The sequence below is a fragment of the Wyeomyia smithii genome, chromosome 3, assembly GCF_029784165.1.
Source record: "Wyeomyia smithii strain HCP4-BCI-WySm-NY-G18 chromosome 3, ASM2978416v1, whole genome shotgun sequence".
NCBI classification, from domain to species: domain Eukaryota; kingdom Metazoa; phylum Arthropoda; class Insecta; order Diptera; family Culicidae; genus Wyeomyia; species Wyeomyia smithii.
In genome coordinates, this window is record NC_073696.1 from 204,927,614 (window position 1) to 204,943,788 (window position 16,175).

At 38.6% G+C, this 16,175-nt stretch overlaps 1 protein-coding gene across 1 annotated transcript in view; it reads left to right on the forward strand.

Annotated features, from left to right (window-relative positions):
- The first annotated feature begins 257 nt into the window (after nt 1-257).
- The window catches only part of LOC129726845 (uncharacterized), a 37,584-nt gene continuing 21,666 nt past the window's right edge, over nt 258-16,175 (forward strand). The window contains exons 1-2 of the mRNA XM_055683993.1: nt 258-851; nt 13,172-13,498. Coding sequence (XP_055539968.1) covers nt 13,375-13,498 — 124 coding nt within the window. The 5' untranslated portion in view covers nt 258-851; nt 13,172-13,374. The remainder of the gene's footprint in view (nt 852-13,171; nt 13,499-16,175) is intronic.

Genomic DNA, 16,175 nt, shown 5'->3' on the forward strand with positions numbered 1-16,175 from the left:
CGACCGTTTAGCGCAGGTAATTCAGCAACGTAGATTCGCGATATTCCCCTGATGTGTTTGAAAACCCGCGAACCTGTTGCAATTTTCACATCGGATTCGTTAACAGTCGACATCGTTGTAAAAGTCGTCCTCGTGGTTGACCGCGTGCAGGCGTATTTCCTCCTATCGGTACCGGTACGCGTCCGAACCTTATGACGCATCGCTCAGCGACAATTCAACATAAACCCCAACCGCATACGCCTCGCAAGTTCAGTTGGCTGCGCATGCTGCTAAAGGTTCGGTCATATGCGCAAAGCAGCGTTTGTTGCCGGTTTGCTTTCGGTCAGTTTATCTATAGCTGCTAATACCGCAATCAGTCGCTTCTTCGCTGGCATCGCAAGTACGCCCAAAATTTACTGCTGCCCAAGAAATCGCGGGAAAGAATAGTGTTTGCAGCGTGCGAGGTTAAGCCGTTTGTGAAATATCTGTTACTAAAATTTAGCTGAAATTGAAGTAAGAGAAGTGAATAATTTGTTGAATTAGGAAATAAGGGTACAAAGGTTAAGATCGGTGTTGATGTGCTAGTAAAGTGCTGGTTATTCAAAATTATTACCAACTGGTTACAAACGAAAACAAAAGTGACCAGTTAAGTGAGACTTGAATGTTGAGTGTCTTACAATAGTAATTACAAGTGAAACGTAAAAAAGTCTTGTTGTCTGTCAAGAGAGTGCTTATCTCTTATCTGGGAGGTTTTCCATTGTCAAGATATTAGCAAGTGATCTTGTCTATGCAGCAAGTTTAGCCGGATGACGGTACGTGAATTGCAAATTTTTTGAAAATTGTCACACGTGAACTAAAGCGAAGCATCAAAGGTAGGTAATATCTGTAACTTGTTAGAGCAGTCAATTTCATAACAATTCAATTTCATTTCATAACACGTTTTACTAGAGTGATTTGGTATCATCAGTAACGAGTGATAATCAGAATGTGTAAAATTTACTGTCCTATCAAAACGGTATTGCGGAGATTAGTAGAATGCGACAAAAACGGAACGAAATAGATCGAAGCAATCTAACAAAAATATTTATATATTCATTCGAACGGGAAAAATGAAAGTAGCTTTTCAATATCTCTTGGTATCGGGAAATGGTATATCACTACAATATTAATCACCGCTGGATATTTTAAATGGGGAAACAAACAAAAATACCAACTATCGAACTTTACTGTCATCAGAATCAGAGAACTTTTTGTAGTACGTTTTGTCAAAAAATTCTGTTGATTTTCACGGGGTCTGTATAAGCAGAGACTAGGTGCAGCGTTTCGCTTTCGGAATTTGATTCTCTGTGCTTTACTTAAAGCAGAATTTGCAACTAATTATTAAACTGCACAACAATGGCTTATTGATTCTATTTGGCTTTTTTTAGTTGATTATTTCTACTCTACGCGTTCGATAGCTATGTGTGGGAATTCGACAGTGAATGATGATCATATCTCAAAGACAACAAAATCTATGTTGTTTTCTTTTTACGCTAGTTTAACCAAAGCGGGAAAAATTTTACTTTCAGGAAGCTTCCGTTTTAACTTCCTATTAATTTTTAAGTAGCTGTCGGCGACCAGTGATCAATGTAATCTGTCAAATTTGTGTGGAGAGACGTGATAACTAACTAAAGGAGCGATAACGCTTTAAAGCTGTTTGTATTGTTGTTTAGTTAATCTGTTGTTGTTTTTTTTTTTTTTTTTTTGAAGTTTCTAGTCAACTTTTCATGTATCTTTCACAGATTTCTTTGTAAAACTTAATATGAGCTCTATAATACAGATCTATACAAATAGTTACTTATCTTGTTTACCAACTCAATCCACCTGCCAGAATAAAATTGAGGGTAAATTATAACACAAACAAAGCTGCGTGACCGCGCTGTCAGAAAGCTCTATTATAAGACTCTAATAGTTCAAGAATGCTACTGCAATGCAAAAATAACCTGCACTGGGCCGGATGAGGCCCAGTTCGTTTGAAAGAGAAGCTGAATGGCACATTCATTGCAGACCGGAACTGAAGAGAGGGTGGTTAAAGAATGACTCACACTGCGGTGCACCGAAGAACACAAAAGTTGGAAATGCGCAAACGTTATTTACTTTGAAATTTCTATTTTCCAAGTCGGAGTTAAGAGCTTGAGCATAACTGGTTTTGTTTCACTGTTTAGTGTTCCAACAACGAAATTCCACTAACATATATTTTAAATTTATTCACATTTAGATGAAAAGTAAGCTCTTAACATAATAAATTTATGTTCTCATGACGCCAACTTGATTCTACCATGAAATACACACCGGTAGGTATAGTTAATCGCATTCCAGTCCAATGTTGATCTTGTATTGTAAATAGCAAAATGCTGCGACGAAAAATGAGAGTGTCTTACAAGACATTTTTGTCTATACGAAGCAGGTTTTAACAGTTTTCTGGTTCCCACTAATTGACCAAGACCGTCAAGGATCATGTGGCGCGTGGTATTAATTAAAAAATCATTGTTTAATTATTACCTTGGATAGACGTTTGGTTTATATTTAATTGTTGGGGTAGATGCTCATAAACCGGTTTTCGTAGACTTCTGAATGCAATAAGTTATGTTAAAGGTAATGGTATCGGTTTTCGATGGTTGATACGATTGGAGAGTTGATTGTTAATTTTTCCCGGCAATTGGAATCAACTGTGTCATTTTAATATTATAATAGCAAAAGTATACTGGCGCCAATTCAATTCGAAAATATGAAGATATTGGTAGAAAAGAAGAGCATATTAACAGCTGATTATACTGAATCAAGCTTTACTTTATTAAATTGTTGGTCCCGTCTGAAGACTTATTATTGTCAAACGGTGCCCAGTGGTGTAAATGTTTAACACACGTCAATATGAGCAACTAATAATTGACGTAGTTTCCATCAAACAGAAGATGGTTTGTGTTTGCAATTCCCGTCCGTTTGGGTGCAAACTGTCTTCCGCCAAATTTATACACTTTGTCAATTGCACTCCGCATAAATAATGATGGCTTTATATTTGTCATTGCTTTTAATTATCCGATTTTTTATGTTTAGCTTCAAGCAGATACAAAGTTGGATATCTGCTGAAGAAAAAATGCTGTACGGAAGTGTAATATTCGAGGTCCAATATTAGATCACTAACTTGTTCGGTTATAACATAAAACACCTTCTGAAGGGTTGGTGTACAGTGCAGCCAAGGTTTCCGGCTGTTTATTTACTGACTGTGTGAATTGAGCAGCTTCGTTTTGTTTTACATGCGGGTAACAATCATTCTTCGATGATGTGGTTAACTACCTGTTAGTTCATGCTTCAGCGGAACGGTTTCCATATATAACTTAGCTAGAGAAGTCTAAATGGTGTATCAATTGGCTGCACTTTTTGACTGCACCTACCTGTGCAGGGGGCCATGGGTGTTGACTGATAAGCAATAAATAATGTATGTTTGCATGTCAAAACTATTAGACTCCTCATTTTTTTAGTTGTCCCGGTTATTAATTGAATTTATCGTTATATAGCTTATAAGTTTGACAGATATTTCGATACCTTCGCAGGAACGTATATAACAACGAACATTCCTACTGTATTGTATTGTGTGTTTATGAATTTTCATTTAACTAGAACACAAATTAAGGAAAAGTTCTAGTTCAGAGGCTCGTAAATTAACGTAATTTCAATGTAGTGTATTTTATTGGGTATTGTTTAATTCGTTTCTGAGGAGTATTAGAATTAGAGTAGAATGGCCACAAAATGTATATTCGGAATTATCCCATGGCGCTTACCAGTTTAAATAACGGAAATTGCAAAATGGGAATTATGCTTACTTAATGATTTTCCTAGAGATATATCCCTCAGGATTTCAACTGTGTCACAATGTTACGCCAGCGCAGTCGATTCATGGCAACCTATCTCCGGTTTCTTGACCGTCCCACACTTATAAGATTTTGCTCTACTAAGTCCAATCACTACCTCGTTGCGCGCCTCTACGTCTCGAATCCGGCAGGTACAAGCACTATTTTTACAGGTTTGTCGTCCGCATTCTCACAACATGCCCTACCCATTATACGCTTTTAGCTTCAGCGACTTTTTGGATACTGGGTTCGCGGCGAGTTGCGCCACTTGGTGGTTCAGCTTCCATACACCATTTTCGCACACTCCGCCGAAGATGGCCCTAAGTACTGGTCGTTAGAAAACGGCCAGTGCTTGCAAGTCCTCTTCGAGCAAGTATGCTCTCCAGCTACAAAACACCCGCGAAATTCTCTGCTGCAGTTGTTGTCTGATATAACCAAGGATACGAGGTACACAAATCCGTCCATCACCTCTAACTCATTTCCGTCGAGTACTACGCTAATGCGCTCGGTTCATGCTACTAGCAGATTTTATTCTTGTTGAAGTCCCTTATTTTTTTCAAACGCGCTTGATAACCCACCCGAAATCTTCACATAGTACTGTACACCACCCATCGTGGATTGGATTTGGTCTACATTTGGCATTACACGAAGCAAATATTTGCTCGAAATGACGGTCAATATTTCCTTGCCGCGTAATATCAAATTATTTGCTTCAATTAAATATAAAAAATATTTGCTGTCTTCTTCAGTAAACAAAAAATGAGGCAAATATTTGCTTCACCTAATATCGTTCTTTGCTAGTTAGTTCACTACTGAGCTAGTAGTTGCTTGATTTTTTTCGCTGTTCATTGATAAAAATTTACAAAACCTGTTGATTGATAATAAATTTAGAAACCCGTAATTCAATGCGAACTGGGTGATCGTCATGAAAAATATGTTCGGCTATTTTGGATCTGAAATGGTCTTTTCCGAGTCTTTCTTAGCCTTTATGAGTTCTGAAGTATGTTCCTTAAACCGGATGTCTAAATTTCTTTTGGTTTGGCCAATGTAAACCTTATCACATTATGGGCATGCAACTAAACACCTGCCCTATGTAATTTGTCAATAGTGTCTTTAGTAGAACCCAATCTTGTTTTAAGTTGGTTATTTCTACTACTGTAGATAATATCCAACCCAAATTTCTTATTTTTTTACGAAGTTGATGAGTAAAATTAACATCATATTCAACAACGGTGTGAGTGTGTGTAAGATTTCCTGTATTGGAATCGTTTCTTTTTATCAAAAATAGCTTGGATGGTTCTTCTATGATATCCATTCTGCTAACCAAATTTAAAAATATATTCTATTTCAGTTTTATTTCCTTCGGTGGATCATATGGTAAAAAGCAGCCATTTTATGCTGGAAGGAATGGTTCGATGTGCTAGGTATTATCCGTTTTGTATGCGGGGGCTTCCTAAAGATTCCGAAAACAACAACGACATCCAAAAAAGTAAGCCTGGTATTTTGTTCAATTTCCAAAGTAAACCGAATGTTTTTATGAATACCATTCAAAATTTCTAAGTCACCCTGTTTTAAAATGCAAAAAATATCATCCACGTACCTCCACTAACGATCTGGTAAGGATACTTTTTCTTTTAGTTTATTTTCCAAATATGCCATAAAAAGTTCACACAGGAAAGGTGAAAGAGGATTCCCCATCGGTGCTCCTTTTGTTTTACGGTTAACTTTCTCACGAAATGAAAAATAATTATCTGCAAAGTCGAGTTTACTTCAAGCAACTGCGTACCTTAGTTTTCCAATGGTTATCACATCGTTGGGAGAGATCTTCCAATAGATTTATAGCTTCTTTCACTGGAACACTTGGGAAAAGTGCAGCGAATGGTAAGAAGGAGATCCTAAAACTCGTCCAGGATCACTCTTGTTTTTTTACAGATGGCTCTAAAATGGGTGAACCTGCGGGTGCTGGGGTTATTGGACCAGGAAATAATATATCAACTCCAATGGGACAGTGGCCCACAGTCTTCCAAGCTGAAATAAATTTGTGCTATCCTAACATGCACAAATATTTGTTTGGCTAGAAAATATAGATTTGCCAATATTTGTATTTTATCTGATAGTCAAGCAGTTCTTAATGCACTTAAAGCCTACACATGCCAGTCTAAGTTAGTTTGGGATTGTATTCTATTCCTACGACAACTGACTGTAACAAACGGTGTAAATCTATACTGGGTGCCTGGTCGCTGTGGTATAGACGGAAATGAAAAAGCCGATCTCTTAGCAAGAATTGGTTCTTCAATCACATTCGTCGGACCGGAGCCATTCTGTGGGGTTTCTACATCCTGCCTGAAATCAGAGCTCAGAGGCTGGAAAACAATGATGATTGGTGCCAACTGGAGGGCTACCTCCAATGCAAGACAATCTAAACTATTCATTACACCTTGTAAAAGAATTACCCGCAATCTGCTCAGTACAAGTAAAGCTGATATGAGTACGTTGACTGGCCTGCTGACTGGACACTGTCCGAGTAGGTATCACCTTAAAAAAAAATAGGTAAACTGACAGATGACATATGTCGCTTCTGTAATTTTGAAGTTGAAACTTTGGAACATCTACTGTGCCAATGCGGTGCGTTATTTCAACAAAGACAGCGTATTTTTGGAAAAGGTGTACTTACGCCTAACGAGGTATGGAATGCTGAACTAACATAGGTAATGAACTTCATCAAAGAGGGCATTTCTTCTTGAGGGATAATGCAAAGTCCTAGGGCGACTGTCACTGATACCCATAGCAATGGAACGAATTGACAGCGCATAGATATTAACGCGGAGTATAACACAATATATCTAACTAATGGTAGCAATGGTAATAAGCTCCTACAAGGGATCGTATATCTTTTTGAGTTTGGCGAGTCCAATATTTCAAACATAGAATTGCTAAGCTAAGTTCCTTCCAATGGTTGTCTTATGAAACACTCATAAACGAACAAATTAGTAGGCAGCAAAATAGTGGAAGCCATTTTGCGCCGATAGCCTTTAACAAATATTACCTTGCCAAACAATGGTTTACAAGAAGCTCATTACGGTCAAATCAATCAGCAACTCGTATCAGATCTTCGTCCACCATTCGTACAAGCTCGCGAGAAAATGTATAGTTGCACATCATCGTCGTAGAATCGAATCGAGCACCTCGTCTCGTAGCACTATCCTACCCCTAGACGAACATTATTACAGTAGTCCTTTAGAGCAGGGCCGGCGTCACACTATTTTCCCGAGTTAGTAATAAGGAATAGGGAAGGTTCAAAAGTGGCCTTCCAGCAGTTAACCGGAACAATCACAGCAGCATCTTCCTGGGGAACCTGGTATGTCAAATTACTTTACTTCGGATTTCACTTCCTTCTTGAAGGAAGTAAAATACGAAGTGCCCTGCCAGTCGTTGCAATCCATGTTCGCCAGGTAATTTTCACAGTTTGGCTGGTGGCACCAACCTCCCGACCAAGCGCACGCAGCGATGTAGCCACTTTTCCCTCGGTTTTCCTCTTCAGCATCCTTTCAAGCTTCTTATTGCTCAGGGTCATCGGCCGTTTGGAACCGGGTTTTTTTCGATGCTTTGATTCCTGTCCAAAAGTGCCAAGATATTGTAGATGTGGAAACGGGCGTATACGGCGTCCACAAAGTGGCGCACGATATTCGTTTTTGACGCGGCGAAGCACCGTTCTTTGAACACGCACACTTCTGAATGAAGTAGCTTCACTGTTTTCACCATCACGATTTGTGTTCGAGTTAATTTTTATCTGCTGACTCATGGGTTACTATGATTGATGCTGCATTTTCAATGCAAACTCATGGCTCAACAGTTTTGTATCTTCGGAAAAAGTCTCCATCCAAAATTTAAACTTAAGCGGACTTCTGGTAAGGCTTCACTTACAGTAGTGAAAGCCTCACTTTTTTGACCAAGGAAAAAAATGCACAAGAGTAGCTCCTGAAGTTTGCGAAATCGAAATTTTGTTTAAGAGCAAATTGCTCAGAAAGGCATTAAATCTGTAGCTTTATAGACTCTTGCTCAATGATATCTATTGAAAAGCGGTCGCTCGCACATGTACGCGGCAATTTTACGTTTCGAAAATAGAAATCATTACTTTTTTTTTTGATTTTATCCGATAATTCCGTGTGGGTGAGTACCCACAGGGGTATTTTCCGAGTGGGTACTACTACCCATACTACCCACATCAACCGCCGGCCCTGCTTTAGAGGGACTCCGACGAGCTTTTCTTTATTCGGCAACGCTACCGCAAGGTTTCGCCACGCGCTTTTTCATTTGACTAGCCACAATGAAAGCTGTACCCAGCTTGTTGGTGTTGCCGCAGCTCTGGTGAGAGACTTGCAGGTCCATGATCCGAGCTTTCAATCCTTAGTTCGTTTTCGTCGCCTTAGTATATGCTGGTCCTTATTAGAGATGGTACCCGACGGGTTCGGGTCGGGTTCGGGTTTGAAAATTTTTGAAAGTGTCAGGTACGGGTCGGGTCCGGGTTTTGTGGAAAAAATATTTTCGGGTTCGGGTCGGGTTCGGGTTTGAAAATGTCGGGTTCAGGTCGGGTTTGAGTATGTAAAACCCGAAACTTGTCTGTGAAATCTATGAAATCTCGGGTTCGGGTCGGGTTCGGGTTTCACAATTTCGGGTTCGGGTTTCAAAGAAATAAAATTTTCGGGTTCGGGTCGGGTTCGGGTTTCGACCAAAAAAAAAATTCGGGTTCGGGTCGGGTACGGGTTTGAAAAACATCAAACCCGACCCTCTCTAGTCCTTATTTGTGTTATTTGCTTCCTGTACTGATCGTTTTTACGGCTTGCTTGTAAGGCTCCCAGATGGTCTCAAGGTACGATGCTGGCCTAACAAGTCAGTTGTCGTAGGTTCGAGTCTCGGCTCGGGAGAGATTGTTAGTGGTTAGTAGGATCGTAGCGCTAGCCCCGCAATTGTCCTGTACACTAAAACAGTCGGCTGCGAAGACTGTGTATAAATAAACAGAAGGTCAAATTCCGAATAGGTATGCAATACCAAGGCTTTTTTTGTAAGGCTTGCACCACCCCCGGGGGAAATTTTAATCCTTTCTCTTTAAAGTCAATTTTTTATTGACTGGTAAATGAACTTCGAAAATAGTCATATTAGATGGTATTTTGCCACATTAGGTTGTTTCCCGTAAGCTAGAAGACACAATATTGAATTCCAAAATAATGTCTTGAGTCGTTTTGCGAGCTCTGGACATTACTCTGATTCCGATTTTGGATTATATTTCGTTATTTTATGCAGATTCCCGAAAACCGTAACTTGCATCCAAGGATTTAAAAATAGCGTTTGATGTTTATTTTGTTCCGAAAATACTCGTAGGGGGATTAGGGGCATAATGACCACACGGGGCGAAATGGGCACCCCTCTTTTATGCGAAACTACGCATTTTTTAGTACAATATGGTATGTGGAACTCTTCCGTAGTTACTACAGTATCTCTTGATGTAGAACAAAAGTGGTTTATCTGTTTAAAATATGGAAATATTTTGAAAAAATCAACTTGGTTCCCGGATGTTGGAAAAATTATTATTATTGCGCACTACAAAATAAGCTTCTACGGTCGTTTAAATGGCTCCATCAAGTATGTAGACATATCAATATGACGTATGGGTCGTACCCCAAATTTCACCATCATTGAAGTTTTGATTTTAAGCTATAATTAGTATTAAAATCTTATGTTAACTTTAACTAATTTGACAGGGGCGAAATGGTCACCTTTAGGTGGGGTGAAATGAGCACACCTTGTTACATGAACTTACCTGAAATTCATCTCAGTAGACTTGTGAGTTTGTCTGTTTTCATAGTCAGTGTTTGTTTACAGTGATGGTGCGAACATATATTAGAAAATCTTCGAGACCGAATCGGCCAGAAAAAGGGACTGCACGCAGAATTGGCCACCATAAGGCGCGACGGGACATTCACGAAACAAGCCGCCAAGTATCACGGCATCCCGCGACAAACGTTGGCCCATTAGTTGTACTTCTACACAGTTTCAAGATATGTTCTATAAGAGTGCTCATTATACCCCGTGGGTGCTCATTATGCCCCAGTGGGGTGCTCATTGTGCCCCACACATCGACTGATTGCTAGTTTTTGATGCATGAATCTAATTTGTGTTTTTCACCATTATACGATAAACTTTTCAATTTGTGAATAGTGTACTTTCAATTATAGATAGTTAATTTAAGTTTTGCACTGAAGACAGCTTATATTTTTTGTCGTTTTCCATGCTTAAATCAGCAACCAAGTTAGGGTGCTTATTATGCCCCTACTCCCCCTATTAAATGGTATTTAATCATTTTATACTTTTTCCAAGGAACCGGAAGTCACCATCTTGATTTTCCAAAATGGCGTCTAAAGTGGCTTTTCGGTTGCTAGGGATCATCTCTATTCTATAAACAACCATCTTGAGTGGTATTCGACCATTTGAGCCAGTTCTCCCGAAAGCGGAAGTTACCACCTTGAAATTATAATTTGCATCTAGGGTCAATTTCCGGGTACTTCGTACTCGTTCTGAAAATACCCACACTGAAAATACCCACACTGAAAATATTTTTTCGTTATTTTCTGCACGCACGTTTCGTAAACATGGAATTCGTAGATTGTACAGCACTTTTGTTGATTGTATAGAATATTCGTATTGCAAGTTATCGAATAGATTTGCAACGTTACGCATAATTAGTACAATTCACGGATGTACTTTCGTACGAACGTGAATAACAACGAACAAAAAATTTCGTAAAATGTATATGTTATTGCGTAGGCTTACTAATTTTTCGTACTATTTACATTATGCAGCGTTTGTTTGTACGAATGATTGCGTTCATTTTTAAAACCTTTCGTTATGTATACGAATACGTACTTTGACAGTTCTGACGAAAGTACCCTCAGATTTATTACGGATTGGTTTCGTTGCAGAAAACAACAAAGGTTTTGTATATAATACACACGTTTTCGTGGAATAAACTAAAATATATTTTCAGTGCATATTGGATGATATTTGACCGTATTTCCAGTTCTGATTGGTCAAAATTTGCGTTCAAAACAAGGCTCTACATTTTTCAATAGTACAATACTGCCCATAAACGCATAAGAGTCACACTGCCAAAAATGTACAACTGAGTAAAACACAGTAGATGCTGGAAAACCAGTGCATTTTTGACGTCGACTAACGTCTATATCGAAGTTAGGCACCTGAATTTGAAAATCTAGTAATTCAACCAGGGAAAACCAGAGAAAAGTGGTCAGGTTTTGAGCGCTTATTTTGCAGTCATCTATAATCAGGTTTCCGAGGTTTTGGCATCAATCGATCAGAAATTCTTTTACGGTCAAATTTATGCAACAAATATAAACTATCGTTTGAGATACACTATTGAAAAATTGGTAATTAATATCGATTGTCTAAATCATACCGCGCAGCCAATCACTACCTCTCTTCCCAAGCACAGTCGACACTAACGGATACAATCGATTTGACTTTATTGTTATTGTTGTCACTTTCTGTTTCCGATGTTTATTTGCGTTCCTTGTCAATCCATTCTCTACCGAATGGTACCGATTACATACGGACGCTAGGTGTTAGCAGCTGAAAGGAGGAAAGACAAAATAGTACCGGTCATCTCGTGCCGGTTTCACCCGTAATGCTGGTGGCTGTTAGTAGTAAACGGCTACGGCAAAATACTAAAATGACTGGAATTCTGGACGGACTAACCAGCAAACGAGAATAATCGGTAACTGGTACCTTTTGGTGCCTCGAAGTTTTATAATAGAAGCGGTTAGTTGAATTTTCTGTTCTATAAAATGCTGCTGTTAGCGGAAAAAACTTTGCAAAACTGCATGTTTGTGTTGGTGTTAATATTACGACAGCGGCGGCTTTCAAGAAACATTTTTTCCTTCCCATTTTATCATCTATGTAGCCCCTCCTTCTTTCTAACTAACTGATGAAGCCTTGGTATAAAATGTACCTTTCGAACATTTTACCCCATCAGTTTCATTATTAAACCGTACCGGTTACATACGGACGCTCGGTGTTAGCAGCTAAAAGGAGGAAAAACAAAATAGTACCGGTCATCTCGTGCCGGTTTCACCCGTAATGCTGGTGGCTGTTAGTAGTAAATGGCTACTGAAAAATACTAAAATGACTGGAATTCTGGACGGACTAACCAGTAAACAAGAATAATCGGCAAACGGCACCTTTTGGTGCCTCGAAGTTTTGTGAAAGAAGCGTTGCAATTCCTTCTATTATTTGTTTCAATGGAATCTAAGAATACGGTAGTCAACGTCATGCGGTCGTGTCTTGAATACCACTCTTATACTATTGTCCTTCCTATTGATTCAATCAAAGAACAAAATATTAAAACATGTATTCGTCCGAGGTAAATATATGTGGCAGAATACTTTTATATGCAATGAGGTTGTGGTTGTTCCGATTAGTACACTTCAATTGGTCATTTAATGAAACTTACTATAATTTTCTACTAATTATTTTTAGCTCTGAGCCTCTTTTGCATTTATTTGTAACGTGGGACTGACCAATATTTATATTTTTTCATCATTTTAGTAATAAACATAGCTCTTTTGTGTTTTTTTTTTGAGAGCACACGTACTGTAAAGAAGTTTCTGAGGTTTATCTCAAAAGTGATGAAAATTCACATGGGACTGTAATGCATTTATGGGCAGAATATTGAGCATCAAAAATTTACAATTTTCCGCATTTTATTGAGTGCATAGCTAATTTTCCAATCGATTGCTGTAAAAGTGAAGGAAAACCGTTCAAAACTGAGTTTTAAACATTTGAAAAAGGACAATTTTCGTAACGCTCTCGATGTTTTCGGTATTATTTGCGGAATAGGGTTATGAGGTTTATGAAGCCTCCTAATTCGCCATCATTTCGATCGCCTTAGTTATTGCAGTTCTCGTGCAAGCAAGTCAGAAAGTGCTGGTTCGGGAGTTTTCGTATTCCTAGTATCGTCCTAATGTTTCCGTATTCCTTACCATGGTCTTTACTGCCGTTCCAAGCATAGTTGTCCCATGTTCTACATAGATCTTATGCACGCTGGGACAAATATGTTTGGAACGGCAGTTTGCTGATTGATCGTTTTTGAATTTTCATTTCCGTGGTAAAGTTTAGCATTGTTCATCGCCTTACAGAAACATTATAAATTATCAAAAAATATTTTCTCCAATAATATTCATTTAAAAGCAACCTATATCTATTGACTACCTTAATTTTATTTCTAATTACAGATTCTTTACATACGAAAGGCTCCTAAAGAAAAGTCGCGTTGGCACCGGTGGCTGCTTATCAAATGCAGTTTTGTGAAATGATATGAATACGGCTAGACTACGTTTATTGCACGTTAATTTCTGTTGCAACTTCTGAAGCTGGAAGCAAACTACTCAAACTCAACCAACAGATCGATCAATCGGCTAGCACATAAAAGCGCCAGATGAAGAGCTACGGTTGCAGGCAGCATCTCCTGATGCATCTTCAGTGGACAGCCAATGGGCTGCTAATGATTGCCGCTTTGGGTCTGTTGCTCTCTGTCGTTCACGGTCAAGTTGTTAGCTCAGGTGAGTGCAGATCAGGTTTTTATAACATCATTTCGTAGTTTATAAGTCAATGCTGAGCGCTCGTTGTGATGCAATTATAGGCAACCGTCAAAAGAATCAAATAACTATATTGACTCGTACGTACGTGTAGTCAAGTACCGGCCCATACAGAGGATTAAACGACAATAAAATTTCTTTATTGAAAAACCGGTACCAAATGAAACAGTGCCAGGATCAAGTCGCAGAAAAGCTGTAAAGGCGTTTTCCCCTGAAACTGGAAACTTTTGAACGCAATTGTCCTGCTAACAATCTTACACTGGAAGGAACGGCCAATCACGTGGTGATTCTCGTGTCTTTTAACGAAATGAACGAATAATGCGTGAAAGGAAGGCAATATCATCTAATGATGTACGGTACCCTACTAGGGGATAGGTACTTCCCATGAAACGTGTCTGAGCGGTTCAGTGGACGCGTTAAAAATCCCCACTCACTTCAGCATTCCAAATAATGATCTGGATAAGTGTGACTTTCAATCTCCGTCGGACATCCCAAACTGTTGTCATCTTTGTTAGTCTTTCGTTTGTCAACTGGTTTGTTGCGTAATTAATGGGGGAAGCTCGGTATGAAAAACTATAGCGCATGACTAATCTTACTTTAAGCATTTCAAACGGTCGGTGTAGAAAAGCCCGGATTCTATTGCTACTACCTATTAGTCAGATAGTGTTATTAATGATGCTCTACTAATTGTGGACAACTTTGTGTCGATTGCCACCGCACATGTGGTGAATAGAATGTGATGTGGTGGTGTATTCAAGTAACGTTTTTTTTCCTTAAGCGACCCCCTTCACCAGCGATGATCAACCAGGAAGCTTAGAACTGATTCAGTAAGCTAGTTAATTTCATTTGCTCCACGAATGTGAAGCACGCTGACTCGATGCTTGTCTACATCCGCCTACCGTGGGTTATCTAATAAAAATGCGCATTGATTCTTAAGGGGCACACCTGGATGTCCAGGTTCAAGTAGATTGAACAATCAGCATCTTATTTGAATTGATTAGATGACAGTTTTAGTCTGCATCAAAGCGTAAATTGATAACTTAATTTATAGCCAAGTTTGGGTGGTCTTTCTTAAACATTATATAATTGCATCGATTGATTATTACAAATTCGAATATTTACAATTGAGATTCGTTTTTTATGACGTGTTCCTTCAAGTGTCACCATCTTTCTACTTTATGCTGTATTATTTTGCTAATGTTCACGACATCGACACTCTGGAGATTAAATATAAATATCTCCTCAAAGACATAAGCATTTAAGTAATGGGTTTTGATTTTTTCTAAAACAAACTGTTAGAATCTATGTTGATCTTCAGGTTCTTAGTTTCCAATGAGAATACACGTGATAAGAAGGATTAGAGTAGTTGTACAATCCATAGTTGAAGCATCATACGAACCTGTTGTGATATCATTATGAAGTATTCGTTATTTATTGTTTTATTAGAGTGACATTGCTCATAAGTGAAGTGGCATTATTTAGTATGTTTTGTGATGAAGGACAATCTATTTGACAATTTATTTGATGCTGTCAGTGTTCGCTAAATGTATCCGTAATCCAAGATGAAAAGGAAACTTGCTTAAAACTGTAAATAAGTGAATGACCCCTTTTCCCAACAGTAACTCAAGCAGAACGACTATTGCCCGACAAAAGTTCAATTCAGCTTGAAGCAAAATGTCAAACTTGGCGAATTATTAACTTGACATTGTACAGGTCAGTTAACTATTCAAACGATACAGTTAGTAATTTATTCGCAGGGCATCTATAAATGTTCACAGAGTGAAGCAGGCTTATTATCTAATCATATGCAGTGATAGAAGCGATAAAAACTAATCCACCTGCTTGGTGATACTTCTAATTCACAAGACAAGAAGAACTCAGGTTATATGGATGCAATTTAACTCGATAATCTCGTCCGATTGGCTAGTGCATCGTCTGAATTTAAATATTTAAAAGTGACACCTGGCAACTCGTGTCGCCACATGAGGTTCTTCAGGCAGTAGTAGTAACCGATGCGTGTAATTTGTATTAAATTCCTGATCATAGTGAATCAGATTCGGACTGTAGTTGACTTACGATAGTGTTTATACTATAGTAAAATATAAAGGAAAATATTGTTTTGTTCAATGTTTAAACTCACAATACACCACTGTAGCGATTTAAGATTATGAATGATCATACGAGAAATGGTGTCATGAGAATAGTAGATACCCGGAACAATGAGAAGCCGACTCTCGCTGTTCACGTCTGTTCATTGAAGCGGCACAGTTTAAAAGGCAAGGCAAAGCAACATGCAGGTATGATTAGTGATTGATAGCAGAACACATACCTACATACTTGACGGTTTGACCTGGAGGGATGCGCCAAATTAGATTGCATCATTCTAACCGTTAATGCGCTTTTATCTATAAAGATATGCGAGAGACTCTGGGAAACAAACGGTTTATCGATATAATATATGAACAGTAGCTATCGCGTGTGAATTTACTTTAACAGCACGTGAATATTTTATTAGCTAGAGTCAGTTCTTTTCTGAGGCCAGCTTCTTAGTGATGAGTCTCTATGAGGTGACACGAATTTTCATGTGATAGCATTAGGTCGTTGAGACAAAGTTTATTGCCGGACTCGGAGTATCAACTTA